The following is a 19,442-nucleotide window of genomic DNA, read 5'->3' as shown; positions in this document are numbered from 1 at the left end:
TTCTAGTCACCAGAATCCTGGTGCTGAGCTACACATAGGCCCTATGATAATCTCAAGCTTAGAAGACTATTTACAATTTTAAAAAATCTTTTGAGTGTTTATTAGGGAAAACATTAGGAAGTACCTTTGCCTGTAAATGTCTTTAACCCCTTTACCTTCCTAGTATTAGTTGTTTTGATCAATATCACACATGTGGCCATATAACATGGTCATTTATTTGCACGCACAAAAAATGAAGTTATAAAACTTTAACAGGTCACTATACTCCCATACTTACCTGCCAAACATGGGTCTGGGCTGCCCTTGCAGAGCAGAACCCTGGAAGGTGGCACCTTAGTAAAAGTCAATTTTCCTAACATGCAGATTTCCCTCCAGCATGCCCCCCTTCCTCTCCTTTAAAATCACTGGAGTGATTTTTCTGATAATGCTACATTTCTTGCTCCATCAGGAATCCAGCTGGGAAGCACCAGAGGCACAAAGATCATGAAGGGGTTGGAGAAAAGCTGGGTAGCAGGGAAGAAAAACCTAAAATATCCCTTCAAGAAGGCTCACTTGACACAAAAATGAAACAAGTACCATTTCATTTTCAAAATCTCAGGTACATGTCTATATCCCTGGGGCAGCTCTTAAAAGAGCCCCAAATCTGGAAGGTATAAGAGATTCATGAAATGTACCAGTACAGAAATAGCCACAAAGTTTTTCAACGTCCCCTTATTTTAACATTTACCATTAGATATAATGGAATTTATGTTTACTAATACTATGCCATTGGTTTTACAAAAACTAAATTAATTTAAACATTTCTTACCCAGAAGTTCACAATATTATGGAAGCAACAGAGCGTTTTAAAAGACGTGGCTGCACAGCAGCTTTCTAGGCTGAGATAAAACCGTATTCTAGCCTACAGTGTATTTGGATCCCTTTTAAGACAAAAGTAGTTATCTCAAAGAGAACTAACAAGCACACACTGTACTGTATGGGTGTTTGTTGAACATACAGGTATCAATTTCTGTCCTCACTAAAATTTTACCGCTGCTCACAGATCTTCCAATCTTCAAAATCAAGCAGAAATACAATCTTCGAGTTACATTACTATGCAACGACATTTCCGGGAGTGAACATACTTCCTGTATTCTGCAAGTTGTTTCAAATATATGTTGGATGGCCATCTGTGCATCTCAACAAAACTGCGTTCTTCTGCTAAAATTTTTAGGGAAGAAAAATGTGTTAGATGTAAAATAGTTAACAAAAAACACATACATGCAACCAAAAGTTCTAAAAGTTCATTTCAAACATGTTTTAAATATTATTCCTACAAGTCTGCTTAATTTGTAAGAGTTCTAAGTCCTCTGAAATGTTTCTTTAATGCTGCTATAACAGACCTTGGATAAATAACAATTCTACCATGCAGTACTTTTCAGTTTACAAAGCTTTTCTTCACAGCAAGTCTATGAGTTATGCAGTGTCAATATTATTGTACCATTTTATAAATGGGAAAATTGAGACATTAAATGGCTTCCTCAGAACTATACCAGCCCTAAATGGTACAGCCAAGACTTAAATTCAAGTCGTTTGATTGTCAAGTCAAGCCCTTAGGACATTAACATATCATGTATTAAATAACTCTGGCCAAAAAAGAATGTCCTTGTGGGGAAATATTTTATAGATATGAAGAAGAAATAGAGAAATACTAGACTACCACAGAGATAATAAAAACAGGAAACTAAAAACTTGTTTCCTGGCTGAGTTTGCACCAAATAACTTTCACACTAGCAAGAAGTTCAAAAGTTAAGAAATAAAATAGTGTTTGGTTGGGAAGGTTTATTTTATCTTTGGTTCTTTCTGCTCTTCTGTGGGTATTTGGGAAATATGTAGCTAGCCAGCTGTTAGGATGAGAAGGAAAAGGGAAATAATGTCCAATGAGGCAGTCATTAGAGAAAAACCATTTGTAAAAGTTTTTGATGCTCAAAAGCATTTGGGATTAGAGGACTAAGAGGAAGGGAAAGGGGAAAGGTCAAATGGTAAGATAAAAATGTCATTTGAGCAAAGCATAAAGACAGTGAAATAATGTCATATACAGTCCAAGTGAATCACCAAAGAAAATTGAGAGGGTCCTGTATATTTCAAAGGACAATATCTGTGTAATCTGTGTAATAACAGAGCTCTATTGGAAATGGAAATCTCCAGAGAGAGCATATTTTGTTGTTGTTGTTGAGGCAATTGGGTTTAAGTGACTTGCCCTGGATCACACAGCTAAGAAGTGTTACATGTCTGAGGCCAGATTTGAACTCAGGTCCTCCTCACTGAAGGGCTGGTACTCTATCTACCAGAGAGAGCTTTTAAAGATGTTATCTTCTCTTATCTGACCTACTAAAACTGGAAATCTTGGTAAGAGAAAGATGTCTTCCGCTGGCCCTACTCAAGTTTCCCAAATTCATCACAAGTTGAGACCTATTTAAGTATTAATAAGTAAGCTGAAGGAAGGGGAGAATATACAAACACCTTCTTGGCAAGACCCAACAGCTGTTTTACCTTCCACATGAATCAACTCTGCAAAGTCCCAGTAAGCAGAACAAAAAGGACATAGCTAGGTTGTATTGAATTAATTCATCTGGAACTTTCTGGGTCATTGTCTCATCCTCCACACCCACATTTGTGTAGGGCTTGGCAAAGCTAAGATTAAGATTTTTAGGTCTTCTGATTTCTAGCCTAGAGCCCTTTATACTAAAAGCAAATAAATGGTAGAGGACAAGAAAGTCAACAAGCACTTACTGAGTGTATATTATGTGCTGAGCACTGTGCTAATAAGGAAGAAGTAAAGAAACTTATAAAAGGACAAAGTAAAGGAAACACCAGGGGAAAAAAAAAACAGAAAAAAGGAGACAAAACAAGGGAGGGAATAATTGGACTCCACCTTCAGCTTTAGGTAACTTTTATTTGAATTTTAGAAACCTACTCAATTGGAATTTTAAAAAAATTTCATAGGATCAAAATGTAGCAAAAAGCCAACTAATCCAAAACCCCTCTTTCCCTGGCTCTGCCCAGTAGCTTCCTGGAGCCCCTGAGGTCAGGAAGAGCTGAGGTAACAACAACACTTAAGACACTTACTTCTTGTGGGATTCAGGACAAGTTATTTGACTCTGTTTGTTCAAGTTTCCTTATCAGTAAAAAATGAGAATAATAATAATAACATCTATTTCTTAGGTTTGTTGTGGGAATCAAATGAGATACTTGTAAAGAACTTTGCAAATCTTAAAGGACCTTAAAATTCTAGTTATTATTTGACATGACAAAAGTGGGATTTACTAAAATTTGGTAATGTGCACAATTTCACACAGGTAGAAAAAAAAAGCCCCCAAGGCAGAATTTTAATCCTGGTTCCAGAAGCAATACTCTTTCCACCAAGCCAGACCATCTGGGGAATGGGGACTATTTGGGGGTAAAGATGAGGAGAGGGAAATGAAAATGGGAGAAAGAAATATAACGGGAAAGGAGGAAATACAGGTAGAGTCAAGAGTCCTTGGAAAACACTTAAATCAGACTTTTTCTGCATTCCAATTTGCCGTTGAAAATTCAAGGGTGGCACAGTGGGCAGAGCACTGGTCTTACTAGCTGTGTGATCCTGAACAAGTCATCTAACCCCAACTGCCTCACGCACAAAAAAAAAGTTTAAAGCAAAACCAAAACCAAATTAAAAACAAAGCCTGACATTTCTAAAAAAGAAAAACAAAAAACCTATTCAGAGGCAATCATAAGGACTTTAGATGAAGGACATATCTCCACAAGTACAGGTTCCATAAAATCAATAGATAAGAATTAATATTCACTTAGGTTTAACAAATGGTGGTGGACTCAATCCTTAGATAAATATCAGGCTAATAGGTACAAAGCAACATTAGAAAACAGAATCAAAATGAAGGTCTTTGTGCATGTGCACTGGCACTGAAGCTCAATGTTTGTGTTCTAAATCCTTAAGTAATAGGAAAGAATCACAGCATCTTCAGAGCCATCACCTTAGGTCAACTTCCCACAGGCAAGGAGTCTCTGAGGGATCATTCAACTGTGGCTTTAAGATACAAAGCTCAAAAATTTATGCTTGGATATCATTCTTTATGCCACTATTACACAAAGCATAAATTCTATGCCCAAACTCTGCTGTTACAGTTTAATTTGCAATTTATAAGCCTAAGTATGCATAAGGTAAGGGAGGAAAGTATTATTCATAGCAAAAATGTAAATAAATAATTGATCGAATAAATAAATATTTAAATAAACAAATCTTAAAACTAAATAGATTATTTGAATTACAATTTTTAAAAATAAAATGGGCTAATTTTATACCAACATTTCATCCAAATTAATGATGAGGATATATAAATTACTTTAAGATTTGGAAAATGCTTTACATAATTTCTCATCTGAGCCTCTCTGTGAACCAAGTGCCATTATTAACTACATTTTAAAGATAAACAAACTGAGGCTAAGAGATTAAGTGATTTGCTCAGGGTTACACAGTAGGATTCTATTCAAATTCAGGATTTCCTGACTCCAAGTCTAGAGCTCCATCTATTACTTGCATTTTATATGCAGATACATATAAATTATGCATTCATATTAACTACTTGCTCCTTTTCCTTTACCTGAATTACAATGGAAATTAAGAGTTACATAAACTAAAAAAAAAAAAAACAAAACCAAAAACATGCTATTTACCTAGAAGCCAAATCCAACACAATTTTCTTTTGCCTGGGCACCAATAATATTAATGCAGTGATTATCACAATAGTGAATGACCTTTGATTTCTGACAGATAATTAGAACCCTGTTTTATTCTAGTCAGTATTAATCATTAATCAGTCTGATATGATTCCATAAGAGTAATGATTCTAAGTTTTGTATACTAATATACATAATTGTGAACTACTAATTAAAGTTCAACTTGCATAATCTAAGAATGCTGAATGACCAGATGCAAAATGGACCATGGTGTCCTAGTGTGATATGGAAAGTGACCCAAATTATTTTTGTACTTCCAGATCACCTTCTCCTGCCCAACATGAATGAGTCATGAACCACTTCATCAGCAGAGATGACCATTGCCTTGCCCATCCTGATGCACCATTTCTAGCCCTCCTAGAAGGTCCAAATAGGGATCTATTAACCGATGAGATTCTGTATTTTCCCATGCCTCTTTCACATGTTTGGGTACTAAACCTATAAAATGTAAAGTCCTTGGGAAAAGGAGGCATCTCAGATTGTAAGGCAGATCTGAGGTCTACTTCATAAGAGGGGGCCATTTAATAAAGCTTTTGGTTTGGAGCTCTCCTTCATTGTTTTTGTTTTTGTAGATTAGACTACTGTCCAGATTTGACTGAGTTAGGAATGTTCATCAATAATAATCCACACTTTTAGATCAGATCACAAATTTAGAGGTAAAAGAGATTCTAAAGGTCATCTAAACCAAATTTTCATTTTACACAGATTTGTCCAAGATAATTTGTCTAGAGGTAACCAAACTGGGATTCAAATCTGGAGCCTTGCTCCAAAGCCAAGGCTCTTTCCTATACCATACCCTATTAGAAAGGTTATATAACTTCTTGATTTTATTTATATTTATTTTGGAGATGCAATGATTACTGAAAATGTTTTAAAATATTTTTCAAAAAGCTGTGTTTTTAACATGTCCCAAGAAAATGATGCTATTCTATATGTGTTCATTTTTCCTTACTCCTGTTTTTCAAATTGATTCAGTGACTGTCTACTCTCCAGCCATCTCTTCCTTGCCAATCTCCCTGCTACTTTGGAGAAACTTCTGCCCTGGATCCTTCAGCATCTCCCTTCCTTCCCATCTGAGGGGACCAATTTATATCTTTAGCAAATAAAACTGTGCTTGGCACACAGTCAAGTAAGCAATAAATGTTTTTTTCTCATTCATTAAATTCATTAATTCATAACAAACATAATTTGTTTCTGTGAAAAACATGGTCTAAGTCAAAGGTGTCAAATTCCTAGTCTCTTTAACCCAAATCAGATTAAAACTGAAGAAAATTTAACAAAATAAAACAAAAATACAACATAACGCAGATAATATTAATTTGTGGTTTTCTAATATGCTGCTCACAGGGATGCTAGACTACTAGTCTAGGTAAATAACAGCTCTATCAGAACTGTGTTTTCAGTGAAGTCCGAAGGAAGGCTCTTTGTGTCCCCAACAAGATGATGAAAATCATAAAAGTGGAAAGAGGATGTGACAAGAAATCAGGAGACCTATTTTCAAATCATAGTTCACAAAGTTATAGAAAAAAGGTCTGGTTATGTCACTGCTTGTGACAACTGAGTTTCCTCATTTTTAAAAGGTCAAGATTGAAGAAGAGGTCCTTCCCTCATATTAAATGCTATGATCTGGGTTAAAATCCCAGACTGGTCACTGATATGTATATGAATATGTATGTGCAAGAACCCCAAAGCCATCATTAAATACAGTCCTGGTGCAGAACTCCAGGGAAAACTGGAAATATAGTTAAATGGTAGTATATATCAGGGAGGGCCATTGTTAATTAAACAAGGAGGACAGTTTTGGAGGTGTACTTGCAGGCATGTGGGTTAGCTCCCATATTGCTAAAAATCTTTTCTACTCTATTTGGTCATGCTTCTTACTAGAGAAATATTCATATTCTTATTCAAACATTCAAATATATTCATATATTTAATCAGCTATTATTGTTTTAGAGCTTTGCCAGTAAGCAGTTTTACAATCACCAAGGCCAATTTGTGGCTGGGGTCTCAAGGTGAACAAAAGAAAATGACTGATTCAATATAAAAATTCATAGAGCAAAGAGAAACTCAGTCTTGGATCTTTCTTGGCAATTGAATTAGTTTCTTTGGTTGAAGAGGTTGGGACAAGCTGTGATCGGCATGGGAGTTTGGGCCTACGCCATTTCCCCTTTCAATTGTTGTTTTGCCAGGCTAGTTTGAAAGGAAAAAGAAATCATTTTTCAGAGTAGAGGACTGATGAAGGAAAGAGAAATTGAATCTATGGAAGGATAAATAGAGAAATTATCAGCCCACTGTCATGACGATTATTAGACAGTAGTAGGAACAAATTGAAGCTCAAAGCCTTTAATAAATAATTTAAATACTATATAAAGGGATCTATATATGAATACTGTAAATGGAAGAGTATATGGCAGTTAGTTAGAACAGTGGATAAAGTATTGGGCCTTGAATCAGGAAGATCTGAGTTCAAATGTGGCCAAAGACACTTAATAGCTGTGTGACTCTGGCCAAAATCACTTTATCCTGTTTAACTCAGTTTCATCATCTGTAAAATGAGCTGGAGAAAGAAATGGCAAACCACTCCAGTTATCTTTGCCAAGAAAACCCCAAATGGGGTCACTAAGAGATAGACACAACTAATTAACTAAATAACAAAAAACAAATGGAGAAAAAGACTTGGGATAGAAAGAGCCATCCACATCTAGTGGGAGAACTATGGAGACTGAATATGGATATTATTTCCACCTTTTTTGGTTTTTCTTTCTCATAGTTTTTTTCCTTTTGTTCTGATTTTTCTTTCACAATATGACAAATACAGAAATATGTTTAAAATGATTATACATGTATATCAGATTGTTTGCTGTCTTGGAGAGGGGGAAGACAAGGAGGAAGAAAAAATTTGGAACACAAAATCTTACCAAAATGAATGTTGAAAACTATCTTTACATGTAAATGGAGAGAGAGAAAAATTATTGAAAAGTAAAAAAATAAAGAGACCTTAAAAATAGAGGATTAAGGTGGAATTTACATATAGAAGTGATTTTTTTTCTTCTTTTGGCAGAGCTATCAGTATTGAACACTATCTACACATCAAGCTCTGTTGTTCTCTTAAAATATCACAAGCACTGACGATATATGTTGTTAAGATATTCCATAGCTTTTACCATGAATATTCTATGACTTAACAAGTAGAATAAGTAAAAATAGGAGATACCCAATATGAGCATAGCTTTTAGACTGTGTTGTCAAGAAGACTATTCCATAACTTTTAGAACAAATATTCTATGATTTAACAACTAGAATAAATGAGACACTCAGTGTATGAGCCTAGCTTTTAGACTGGATAATGGGTAACATGGAGAAGACAGAGAGAAAAGAAAAAAAAAAGGAAGTATACGATACAGTCTGCTGATTGGTTAAGTAGTTGGATATGGGATGCCCTGCTTATCCAGAACCTAATTTGCCTTTTTTCTGCCTGGTTCCAGGGAGAGGATGAAGGGGAAGGCCCTTCTAATCCACAGCCAAGACGCAGTCCAAGATGGGTTCCAGTTCTTTCCTGTTTTGGACGAAGGATACTGGTGATGACTTTGTATGTTTTCAAAGTTTAGGAGAGAGGGGGAGAAGGAGAGAGAGAAAAAAGGAGGAAGAGAGAGTGAGATGAAGATGGAGAGAGAGAGAGAGAGAGAGAGAGAGAGAGAGAGAGAGAGAGAGAGAGAGAGAAAAACAGTTAGAGAGAGACATTGGAAGAAATGGGGAGGAGTATACTACCTCCCCAGGTAGAGGTAGTATAAAGGGAGAGGATACTTCCAGCTATTTTTTTGGTGAGAATTACTTCTGTTCTTGTTTTATCTTCAAAATATATATCTCTTTGTTAAAGCCAGTTGATGTTAATTAGTTAAGTGAGGTCATGGTCTGGTAACCCTAGGGAGAACATACTGGCTTGAGGATTTGAACTGATAATTTTAGAAGACCCTCCCAACTTTTTAGTTTCCCTTGGGAGCTCTTAGGGTGGGAAAGCATTGTAGCTTCATACTGGGAGGGCCAGCGTGGAGCCAGCATTATATGAATATTTCCATAGTCTTGAAATCAGGGTCCTTCATTGAACACAAAAGACCTTCAGTTGGTATTCTTATATGTGAACTCTATTCTGGCCTTTTACAGCTTGGGTGGCCTAGGGATAGAATGCTGGGCCTGGAATCAGGAAGACATCTCTTTTTCAGTTCAAATTTGGCCCTGGATACTCATGTGTGACCCTGGGCATATCTCCTAACCCTGGTTTCCTCCGTTTCCTCATCTCTAAAATAAGCTGGAGAAGGAAATGACAAAAACCACTTTAGTATCCTGGTTTTCAGCTTTTCCTTGTTTTTTTTCCCCCCTTCCAGAATTGCTGCAGGATTCATAACACAAGTTTCCTAATCCTGTATCTCTTGTAAACTCATGCTTTACGCCATCTGTATTTATCTATTGTCACATATACTAGGTCACAGAATATTTGTTTAAGAAGTCATAGTCTTTTTGACAACACCCATGATGAGTGCTTGTGATCCCCGAAGAGAACATTAAAGGTTTACACGGGCAGCTGCAGGATAGAGTACAGGACCTGTAGTCAGGAAGGATGCTCTAGACTTCAAGATTTACTGTGTGACCCTGGACAAGCCTCTTAACCCTGTCTTGTCTCATTTTCCTTATCTGTAAAATGAGCTGAAGAAAGAAATTGCCAACCACTCTATTATCTTTTTTGGTATGGTTATTGAGAGCCTTATCAAAAGGAGGAAAAATGCAATACTAACAGCTCTGTTAAAAGGGAAGGAAGAAGGATTTGGCAACTGTTAAATTCCACTTTAATTATCCGTTTGCAATGATATTGGAGAGATGTTTGAAAGAAAAAAGAAAATATCTTCTTTTAAGACTTAAAATTGTTCCTTAGCAGTGTTTTTTCCCCCTAAATAAAAGATCTAATACAACAGTATGGGTGATTAAATATTTGAAGACAACATCTCTGATTGAGAAATGTGACTAAATATAGCAGAAGAGGAGGTACTGAGCAATACAGGAACTGATGACCCATGCCCTACACTCCTGCAGGTGCACCTCTATCACTGTCCTTGTTAAATAATTAGCTGGGACACTCCCTGCTATATTACTATTGGACTATATTTTTTAATTGATTCTCTTGGTTCCCTGCCACATACTTTCCCACTGGGCTCCACAAGCTTTACAAATGAGATCACCTTAAGTTCAGACTAAGATACTTTTATGTTTTCAGTCATCTTGGAGGGGACATAAAATGGACCTAATTAGAATCACATCCCACTCTCCAATAAATAGTGTAGAAACACATCTATTATGCCCTTAGACTACGTATCTCACAGAAACAAAGCACGTTGCTATGAACTGGTGAATCAAATGAATGAAAAAGCATTTACTGCACACTTACTTTGTGCCAAATATTATGCTAATCACTGGGGATATAAATTGGCAGCCTCAAATCAGTATAGGGAGGGGACCCAGGGCAGAAGTTTCTCAAAGGCAAGGAAGAGATGGCTACAGAGTTTTTACACTGAATCAGTGTAAAAAATAGGAGTAAGGAGAAGTACACACATAAACATGCACAGAGCAGTGCAATTTTCTTGGGGTAAATTCTAAAAGTCCAGATTTCATTTTACAATAAGTATTCAATGTTTTCAGCAATCAATGTTTTTTCAAAATAAGTGTTTTGCAAAAAAGAAAACACAGGACTGTGGAAAATGAAAAACAAAAGTTAAGCAGAAGAAATTCATGGTAGCATAACTGCAGTGATCTTTACATGCCTTTAAACATACAGTAAAATTTCAACTAGCAAAGTCTCCTAACAAACCAAATGGAATTTGACTTGTTTTCTCTTCTTCTGAGATAGCCAAGTTGTTTCTAATATCCTATGACCAGGGTACACATCCTCTCACAGTTAGGGAAAATGCATATACAGCATATGAATAAAATTATAAAAATGAAGAAATCCTGGTGCTGGCAGAGTGGATAGAGTCCAGGGCCTGGAAGACCTGAATTCAGATATAAACTGTGACATTTATTAGCTGTTAGTTCTGGGACAAGTCACTTAACTCGATTTGCCTCAGTTTCCTCAACTGTAAAATGGGGATAATACAGGTTTGTTGTGAGAATCAAATAAGATAATGTTTGTAAAAAGCTCCATGCAGTGCCTGGCCCATTGTAAGCACTACATAAATGTTAGCTATTATTTTTATTATTACAACATTATCTTCCAGGGATTGCAAAACCCTATATAAATCATCCGTGAAAGGTTTATACAGATTTTTTCCATTTTACAAAAGAAGGATCAAAGGGATCAAGGATGGCCCAGTCAAGGATGTTCTCTTGCTCAATTCCAGCAAATTGTCCATTTGCTTTCTGAAGCACTTTTTTTTTTTCCCACTCAGACAACTAATGGAAGCATCCCTTGCCTCTGGGGGGAGAAAAGCAAGATATATTTAAGTAGTCTTTTTTTCCTTCATAAAAAAGGTTTTCAATAAATATTTGCTAATTTGGTTTAAAAATTTTTTCTTTTCTCAAGAAAAAAAATCGTCATTGTATTGAGAATTAGTAATTAATCAACATACATTAAAATATGTCTAATATGTCTCAGGGTAGCATACCAGATATTAAGGATACAAATCCTTTCTACCCTTCCCCAAAATGAAATAAGTGCTACTCTCCAGAAACATACATCCTATTGGCAAAGATAATATGCATTTATATAAGTATATTTAACAATTCAAAATAAATACAAGATAGTGAAATAAAGTCAAGGAAGGAAAGCACTGGAAGGCTTCATATAGAAGGAGATGCTCGACCTTTGTCTTGAAAGAAATCAGAGAGTTGGTGACGCTGAGATGAGAAGGGGCATGTTGCAAGCCTAGACAAAGTCAAAGCAAAGGCATGGACAGATAAAATAGAGGGCCATTGGTGAGGAACCGAGAGAAGGCCAGTTTGTCCAGACTCTAAAGGTGAGGAAGGGGAATAATATATAATGAGGCTATAAACGCAGGCTGAGGCCAGGTTACAAAGACTTTAAAAGCTAAACAGAGTTATATTTTATCCTAGGGAGCTTCTGGAGTTTATTGAGTGGATAATGACCCGGTTAGATCTGAGCGTTGGGCAGCTGGGTAGGGCAGAACTGAGGCAGCCAGACCAGTTAAAAGATTACTGCAATTGTCTTAAAGTCAGGTGGTGAGAGCCTCCACTAAGGTGCCAGTTGTGTGAACAGACATTAGGGGTTGGTTTTCAGATTTATTTATGGGGGTATAAAGGGCCAGATTTGACAAATGTTTTGGTATGTGAGGTGATGGAGGGCAAGGAGTCAAAGTTACAAAACTGAAGAACAGAATAATATTTTCTGCAGCAACAGAGAGTTTTGATAGAGGTGTGAATATATGGGCAGAAAGATAGTGAATCCTGTTTCAGACACATTAAATCATATGACATATACATATATATGCATGCATATGTATATAAAACAAGAACTACTATTTATAAATAGCCTTCTGTGTCATTTGTTCAGTCATTTCAGTTATGAGCAACTCTTCATGATCTCATCTAGGATTTTCTTGGCAAAGACTTGGAGTGCTTTACCATTTCATTCTCCAGCCTTGTTTCACAGATAAGGAAACTGAGGCAAATCAGGGAAAATGACTTGCTCAGGATCACATGAGTAGTTAAATGTCTGAGGGTGGATTCGAACTATATCTTCTAACTGCTGGCCCTCTAGGCATTCTATTCACTTTACTACCTCACTTCCTATGTAGTTACCTACTTTTATTTTTTAATACTCAAACTCACTCTTTGTTTTGCTTTGACACATATCTCATATATAATTTTTGCTCTACATATCTTGTATGTAGATATGATATTACAGCCTTTGGCTTAAAGCAGTAAAATGCTTTTTATTTTTTATTTTTTCTAAAGTATTTGCTTCTAATTTAAACCTATAAACTTAAGTCCAGGGAAATCATCAGGTATATATCAATAACTATTTTACAGAGACAAAAGTATGGAGGAGCCTGGAAACTAACAGGATTCCTAGAGTAACTATGATAAAATCAAAGAAGAATATGAAAATAGACATTTGGGGATGGAGGAAGCAATGTGGTCATGTCTCTGGAATGATCACAAAATGTCACAGGGAAGAATTAGCTACTATATAAAGTATAGGCTTTCATTTTGAGAAATGTCATACCAACACACCTGCTTCTAAGTTAGAGGTGTTTTCTGGGATTTGAAAGCTGATTTCCAGAACAAACTTTCACTATTTTAGGAACATTAATTCTCTATTTATATATGTATGTGTGTACACACACACATACATATGTACACAATATGTATATAATACAGATATAACATGTGTATTTACACACACACATTTGTGTGCATATGTTTACTTAAGAATTTTTCAGCAGAGACCAAATCCAAATTTCTTTCTCTCTGAGAATATATCAAAACCAGTAAGATGAGATGGACATACACAAAACAGGATCTCCATACCCTAAGGGGCACATTTTTCCTTTCTATTCACCAAAAAAAAAAAAAAAAAAAAAAAAAGAGGTAAAATATTTCAATGAATCACATGAAATGGGAACATGCCATCTCAAATGCTCTGAGCAGCTTTGAAGTTTGTTTACCTAGCACAGGTTGAACATGGATCCAATGCAACATGTTTAATTCACATCTTAAGAATAATTTTCATTGTTATTCTCACAGGAACAATCATACATTTCTGTTAATTATACCTCAAATCTAAGTACTGTGATCCCGTTACAAAGTTTTCTTTTTAAAATAGGAATTGGCAAACTACCTGAAAGATCTTGAAAATCTGGCTTTTGACTGAAGATGAGGTAGTTAGTGGCAATAAAATGAAGGAGCCAGGTTGAAAGGCAATCAGAGTTGTGAAACTGCAAGAAAAAAGGGAATTAAAACAATACCGTATGTGATGATCACCAATGTTATTAGGATGAGGAAAAGATACAAGAGAAAATAATGCTATGTCCTACAAACAAATTTAATATAACTCAGAACATGATGTTCTGGATATACATTTAGGCAGGGGTCCTCAAACTCCTTAAATAGGGGGGCCAGTTCACTGTCCCTCAGACTGTTGGAGGACTGGACTATAGTAAAAATAAAAACTTTGTTTTGTGGGCCTTTAAATAAAGAAACTTCATAGCCCTGGGTGAGGGGGATAATCGTCCTCAGCTGCCGCATCTGGCCCATGGGCCGTAATTAGAAGACGCCTGCATTTAAGGCATGTTAAGAATCAGATTCAAGTCAGTCTTGACATAGATGATACTTCTATGAGTCCATGTGTCAATGAAAAGAGAAGAGACCTGCCATCATAGCAAGTGTTGTTTTTGGTGCCCCCTCCCCCTTTCCTGGAGGTGGAAGTGCTCCCTGTAATGGGCTGAGCTTGAGTTGATGCACTGAGGTCCCAAGCACATGAGGCTAAATAGTAATTGGACCATACTCTATTAATAGATAAGCTTGGAGAGAGAATGGCCCCCACCCACTCTTTGTGCAAGTCCTGATGTGTTGTATAGGAAATGACGATTTTGGTGGGTGGAGGCAGGGGAGTGGAAAAGGAAGGGGAAGGAGAGGACTGCTTGCTTTTTTTTCATTGCAACAACCTTTCAGCTTCTCTTCTTCTTTTTGCTTTTGCTGAGGCAGTTGGGGTTAAGTGACTGGCCCATGGTCACACAACCAGGAATTGTTAAGTGTCTGAGGCTGGATTTGAACTCATGTCCTCCTGACTTCAGGACTGGTGCTCTACCCACTGAGCCATCTCCTCCCCTTCTTTTGTTTTTGGAGGAGCGTCTTGGTCGTGGCAATGACAAAAAGCAAGCAGTCTCTCTCCTCCCCTTCCTTTTCCACTCCCCTGCCTCCACCCACCAAAATTGTCATTTCCTATACAACACATCAGGACTTGCCCAAAGAGTGGGGGCAATTCTTTCTCCAAGCTTATATATTAATAGAGTATGGTCCAATTACTATTTAGCCTCATGTGCTTGGGACCTCAGTGCATCAACTCAAGCCTCAGCCCATTACAACTCCCTACATTGATACCAAAATAACATCTCATGGACTCAGAGTCTTCAGCACCTTGACTATGCAGCAACAGATCCTGAAGTCATAACTATTTCTGAAGACTTGGGGGGTGCTACATACTGCAGAATAGATAAATAATTCTTTGCAAATTGAAAAATGTGCACCACTATTCTGCATTCTAGGTACTAGAATCTGAATGTCATCTTCAATGACCCTGAGTCAGACAAATTAAAAGTTTCAAATGTCAAAAACAGAAAGGAAAATGGAAAGAAATTAAGAAATGTAAACAATGTTTCTTTAAATAAAAAAATACATCTTATCTATTCTCTGGCTACATCTATAAAAATCCAATGCTTTATGAAACATATATATTTGCTTCATTTTCCTGCTCCAGAAATTTTTTTTTAATTGATCATGACAGACTGTTTAGGCTAGTAATGTCTCAGCAAAATGGAGGCAAAAGCAAGGAACCAAGAGATGATAATAACAAAATATCATTTTTCATGGCAAGCAAAACAAAAGCAAGGAAGAAATGCACAACTAAATTGCAATAGCTGTGGCAAGTGCTTAAAAAGGTAATTGCAGGCAGAGTTCTAGGATGAGGCTCCCAAATTTCCCTGTGAAAGCAGTAGTTAGGATCTAGGAGAACTAACTTAGGCTTCTAAATTAAACCTACGAACCTAAGTCCAGAGAAATCACATCAGGTATATCAATACTCTTTTAGCAGAGACAAACGTGAGAAGGAAAGGGTAAAGACAAACAAAAAACAACTCAACAATAACAACAACAACAACAAAAAACAACTTGAGGAAGCCTGGAGACAAACATGATTCCTACAGGAGCTATGATAAAATGAAAGAATATGAAAACAGACAATTAGTTTTGGAGGAAGCAACGTGGTCATGTCTTTGGAACAATCACAAAATATAGGGAGAAATTAGCTACTATATAAAGTATAGACTTTAATTTTGAGAAATGTCACACCTAATACGCCTGCTTCTAAGTTAGAGGTGTCTTCTGTGATTTGAAAGTTGATTTTCAGAACAAACTCTCACCATATAAGTAACAATTCAAATGGGTTCTGACTGGAGGGAAAAAGAAGTTCTAAGGATAACATGACAGAATTATTATGATGCTGCCAACATTATGACCTCAATAGTCTTACCTTCCTTAATTCATCCTAATCAACCAAAACAGAGTTGAACAGTCTATTGGAGGACATGAATTATTCTGTCCATCTTCCAGGATCATACTCAATAACAAATCATCAATGTGAAAGCAGGAAATTAAATAAGTTAGGTTTTAAGATTTCAAATCTTAAAGGAAAAACTTTTCAAAACATTTTCAAAATGATCATATTTCCTTCCTTTTCTTTTCTGTACTTCTGATATAAGGTCATAAAATGTCAAGAGTTGGAAGCAACTTTAGAGGTCATTTGGTCTAAACTTTCTCATTCTAAATTATTTTCTCCCAAGTTGCTTACTAATGTGACAATTAGTGACAAGAAAAACTTGACAAAGAGTTCTGTACTACTCATGACCCATATTCTAATGAACTCAAAGGATATAGCCAATCAACAATAGCATTAAGTGCTTATATGAAGGACAGAACACCTAGCCCAAGACCTCTACTTATTAAATATGAAAATTGAAGTACAGAACTAAGTGATTATACATACAGAATTGAAAACAGCTCCAAACTTTCTATTTTATGTAAGTATTGGTAAGATTTATATGACAAGGAAGAGATCAGTATTTCAATTGACCAGAAATGATTCTAAGTATACGTATGTAGATTTTTAATGTATAGGTGTATATGCTAGATGTAACAAAGCAAAAAGACAATATCACAAAAGGATACTGCAATAAAAATTACTTCCAGAACACCAAATATTAGCCTTTTCTTTACTGAGGCTAATTATAATTTCTTCCTTAGAGAAAAGAATATCAGCAAAATGAAAGCAATGCGATTATTTGTATACCCAATTGACAAATTACAAAAATACAGATAATTACTAAATTACCTTAGCTTTTTTAAGTAGGCCCACAACACTGAGGCTTGTTGATGCCAGTTCTCTACTGGGCATACTCTGCAGTTGTGTAATGATATAAAGCTCACAGATGTGCTGAAGTCGAGACACTTGATACATTTCAGCACAAATCAAGAGAGACATAGCTTGCAGAATGCTAGCTGAAGAAAAAAGGATAAACCAGAAAATTAGAATCAATAATTTATCTTATATGTGCTTTTAAAAATATATTTTTTTTCCTAATTACATATAAAAACAACTTTCAGCATTCATTTTTGGAAAGATTTTGAGTTCCAAATTTTTCTCCTTCCCTATCTCCCCTCTTCCCTTTCCAAGATAGCAAGCAATCTGATACAGGTTATACATGTGCAATCACACTTACAAGTACTTTTAAAATCATGTTGAGCAAATCATAAAGTCAGAAACCATATGAAGAACCTTCTAAAACCATTTCCCTACCTTCAGGCAAGAATACGTTTAAAATAAAAGAATCCATTTTTAAAGATATCCCTAAGAAGATTTCTTCATTGCTCATCCTAACCTACTCCAAGGTTATTTTAATAATACACCTTACTATTAAATCTCCCTGCTAACTGATTTCAGCTTTTCATTGTATGGAAACCTATTTTCTCCTCAGCTGAAATTAAAAATATATGATCACCATTCTATGGATATGAGGCCATCTCATGTTGAAAATTATCAGCATTTTCTTTTCCTGAATTTTCTTTCCAGTTTTTTAAAAATACAAACTGTTTATTTGTTTTAAATTCTCCTCACAGATAAGGTTTTCCAATCCTCTACTCATCATTGTGGTTCTCATTTTAATATTTTTAAGTTCTTTCTTTTTTTTTCCCCATTTATTTATTTATTTAATAGCCTTTTATTTACAGGTTATATGTATGGGTAATTTTACAGCACTGACAATTGCCAAACTTTTTGTTCCAATTTTTCCCCTTCTTCCCCCTACCTCCTCCCCTAAATGGCAGGGTGACCAGTAGATGTTAAATATATTAAAGTATAAATTAGATACACAATAAGTATACATGACCAAACTATTATTTTGCTGTACAAAAAGAATCAGATTCTGAAATATTATACAATTAGCCTGTGAAGGAAATCCAAAATGCAGGCAGGCAAAAATATAGGAATTGGAAATTCAAGTAATGGTTCTTAGTCATCTCTCAGAGTTCTTTTGCTGGGCATAGCTGGTTCAGTTCATTACTGCTCCATTGGAACTGATTTGGTTCATTTCATTGCTGAAGATGGCCAGGTCCATCAGAATTGATCATCATACAGTATTGTTGTTGCTATGTATAATGATCTCCTGGCCCTGCTCATCTCACTCAGCATCAGTTCGTGTAAGTCTCTCCAGGCTTTTGTGAAATCATCCTATTGGTCATTTCTTACCGAACAATAATATTCCATAATATTCTTTTCACATTCCTCTAGCTTTATGTACTACGATATAAGTGGCCACAGTACTCTGAAAAGTGTCTGACTAATGTTGAGCACAATGGAAAAATCACTTCAGGTCCTTTATGCAATATTTCTAATGCAATCCCAGCATTAAGCATGACTTGATTATTTTCTCTGACTCATAGCTTTTCCCCACCCTACTGGTAGTAATTGCTGGTATTTTGTATTGGGCTTTAAAATTTATAAAGCATTTTGCAAACATTATGTCACTGGAGTCTCACAGTACTTGAAATAAGATTACTGTACAAGATCACACAACTAGCAAGTTACATGTGGTATGTGAACCCCCTGAATTTGGGTCCAGTACTCTATCTACTGTGCCATATTTAGTACTCTATGGGCTGGTATCAATCTTGAGTGAGCTTCATTCTGTTTTTTTTTTTTTTTTTCTTGATAATTTTTCTTATTTGCTAGCTGCGGTTTAAGTTACTGAGAAATCAAACTTCTCCATTACTTCAAATATCTGAACAAGTCTCAATTCTAAAGATTCAAATGGCCCTATCTAAAATAACAAGATAGACTGCCACATATAAGATGCTGAATGCAGGTGCACCATAGAATATCTGTTAGTAAATACCATCTTTGATTTTCATCTATGTAATCTCATATGATCAAAGGCCATATAAGTTGGAGAAGACATGGGACTATTTAGCTCAACCCCTTCATTCTTCAAAGGGGGAGAATGCAAAGGTGAAATGATTAGCACAAGGTAATGGGAATTAACTACAAAATCTGGTTTCAAATTCACTTCTCTGACTCCAATTTTGACCTACTTTTTTCCTCTTTATTAGTAAAAACAGATACACAAAAGATACTTGATTAATTGACCTTTACTTAACTAATTCCTTAATTAACTTTTCTAATAATTTTTAAAAAGTCATTGGCTTATGAACAATACTTGTAAGATGGAAAAATTTTAATTTTACAATTTCTAAAACCTTCTCCTAGATGGGACTCATTAGATGAATTTCAAATGGGAAGTAAGCTTATTTTCTACTTTAGTGAATCATAATTCCAAAGTGGGAAACAAGAGGAAGAAAGGGAAGGATAGTTCAAAAAATATAATAAAAAA

General features: G+C 35.8%; 1 protein-coding gene across 4 annotated transcripts in view; it reads right to left on the bottom strand.

Annotated features, from left to right (window-relative positions):
- Positions 1-564: 564 nt before the first annotated feature.
- The window catches only part of RHOBTB3 (Rho related BTB domain containing 3), an 88,782-nt gene continuing 69,904 nt past the window's right edge, over positions 565-19,442 (bottom strand). For 2 of the 4 annotated variants that reach the window (XM_051994015.1, XM_051994025.1), the window contains exons 10-12: positions 16,889-17,055; positions 13,622-13,718; positions 565-1,200 (exon numbers count right to left, since the gene is read on the bottom strand). In XM_051994015.1, coding sequence (XP_051849975.1) covers positions 1,085-1,200; positions 13,622-13,718; positions 16,889-17,055 — 380 coding nt within the window. In that variant the 3' untranslated portion in view covers positions 565-1,084. The remainder of the gene's footprint in view (positions 1,201-13,621; positions 13,719-16,888; positions 17,056-19,442) is intronic. The other 2 variants (XM_051994034.1, XM_051994043.1) reach the window with 2 other exon arrangements.

Source organism: Antechinus flavipes, chromosome 1 (assembly GCF_016432865.1).
Source record: "Antechinus flavipes isolate AdamAnt ecotype Samford, QLD, Australia chromosome 1, AdamAnt_v2, whole genome shotgun sequence".
NCBI classification, from domain to species: Eukaryota; Metazoa; Chordata; class Mammalia; order Dasyuromorphia; family Dasyuridae; genus Antechinus; species Antechinus flavipes.
Note: the sequence above shows the minus strand (reverse complement) of the source record. Positions and strands in the feature narration are given on the sequence as shown.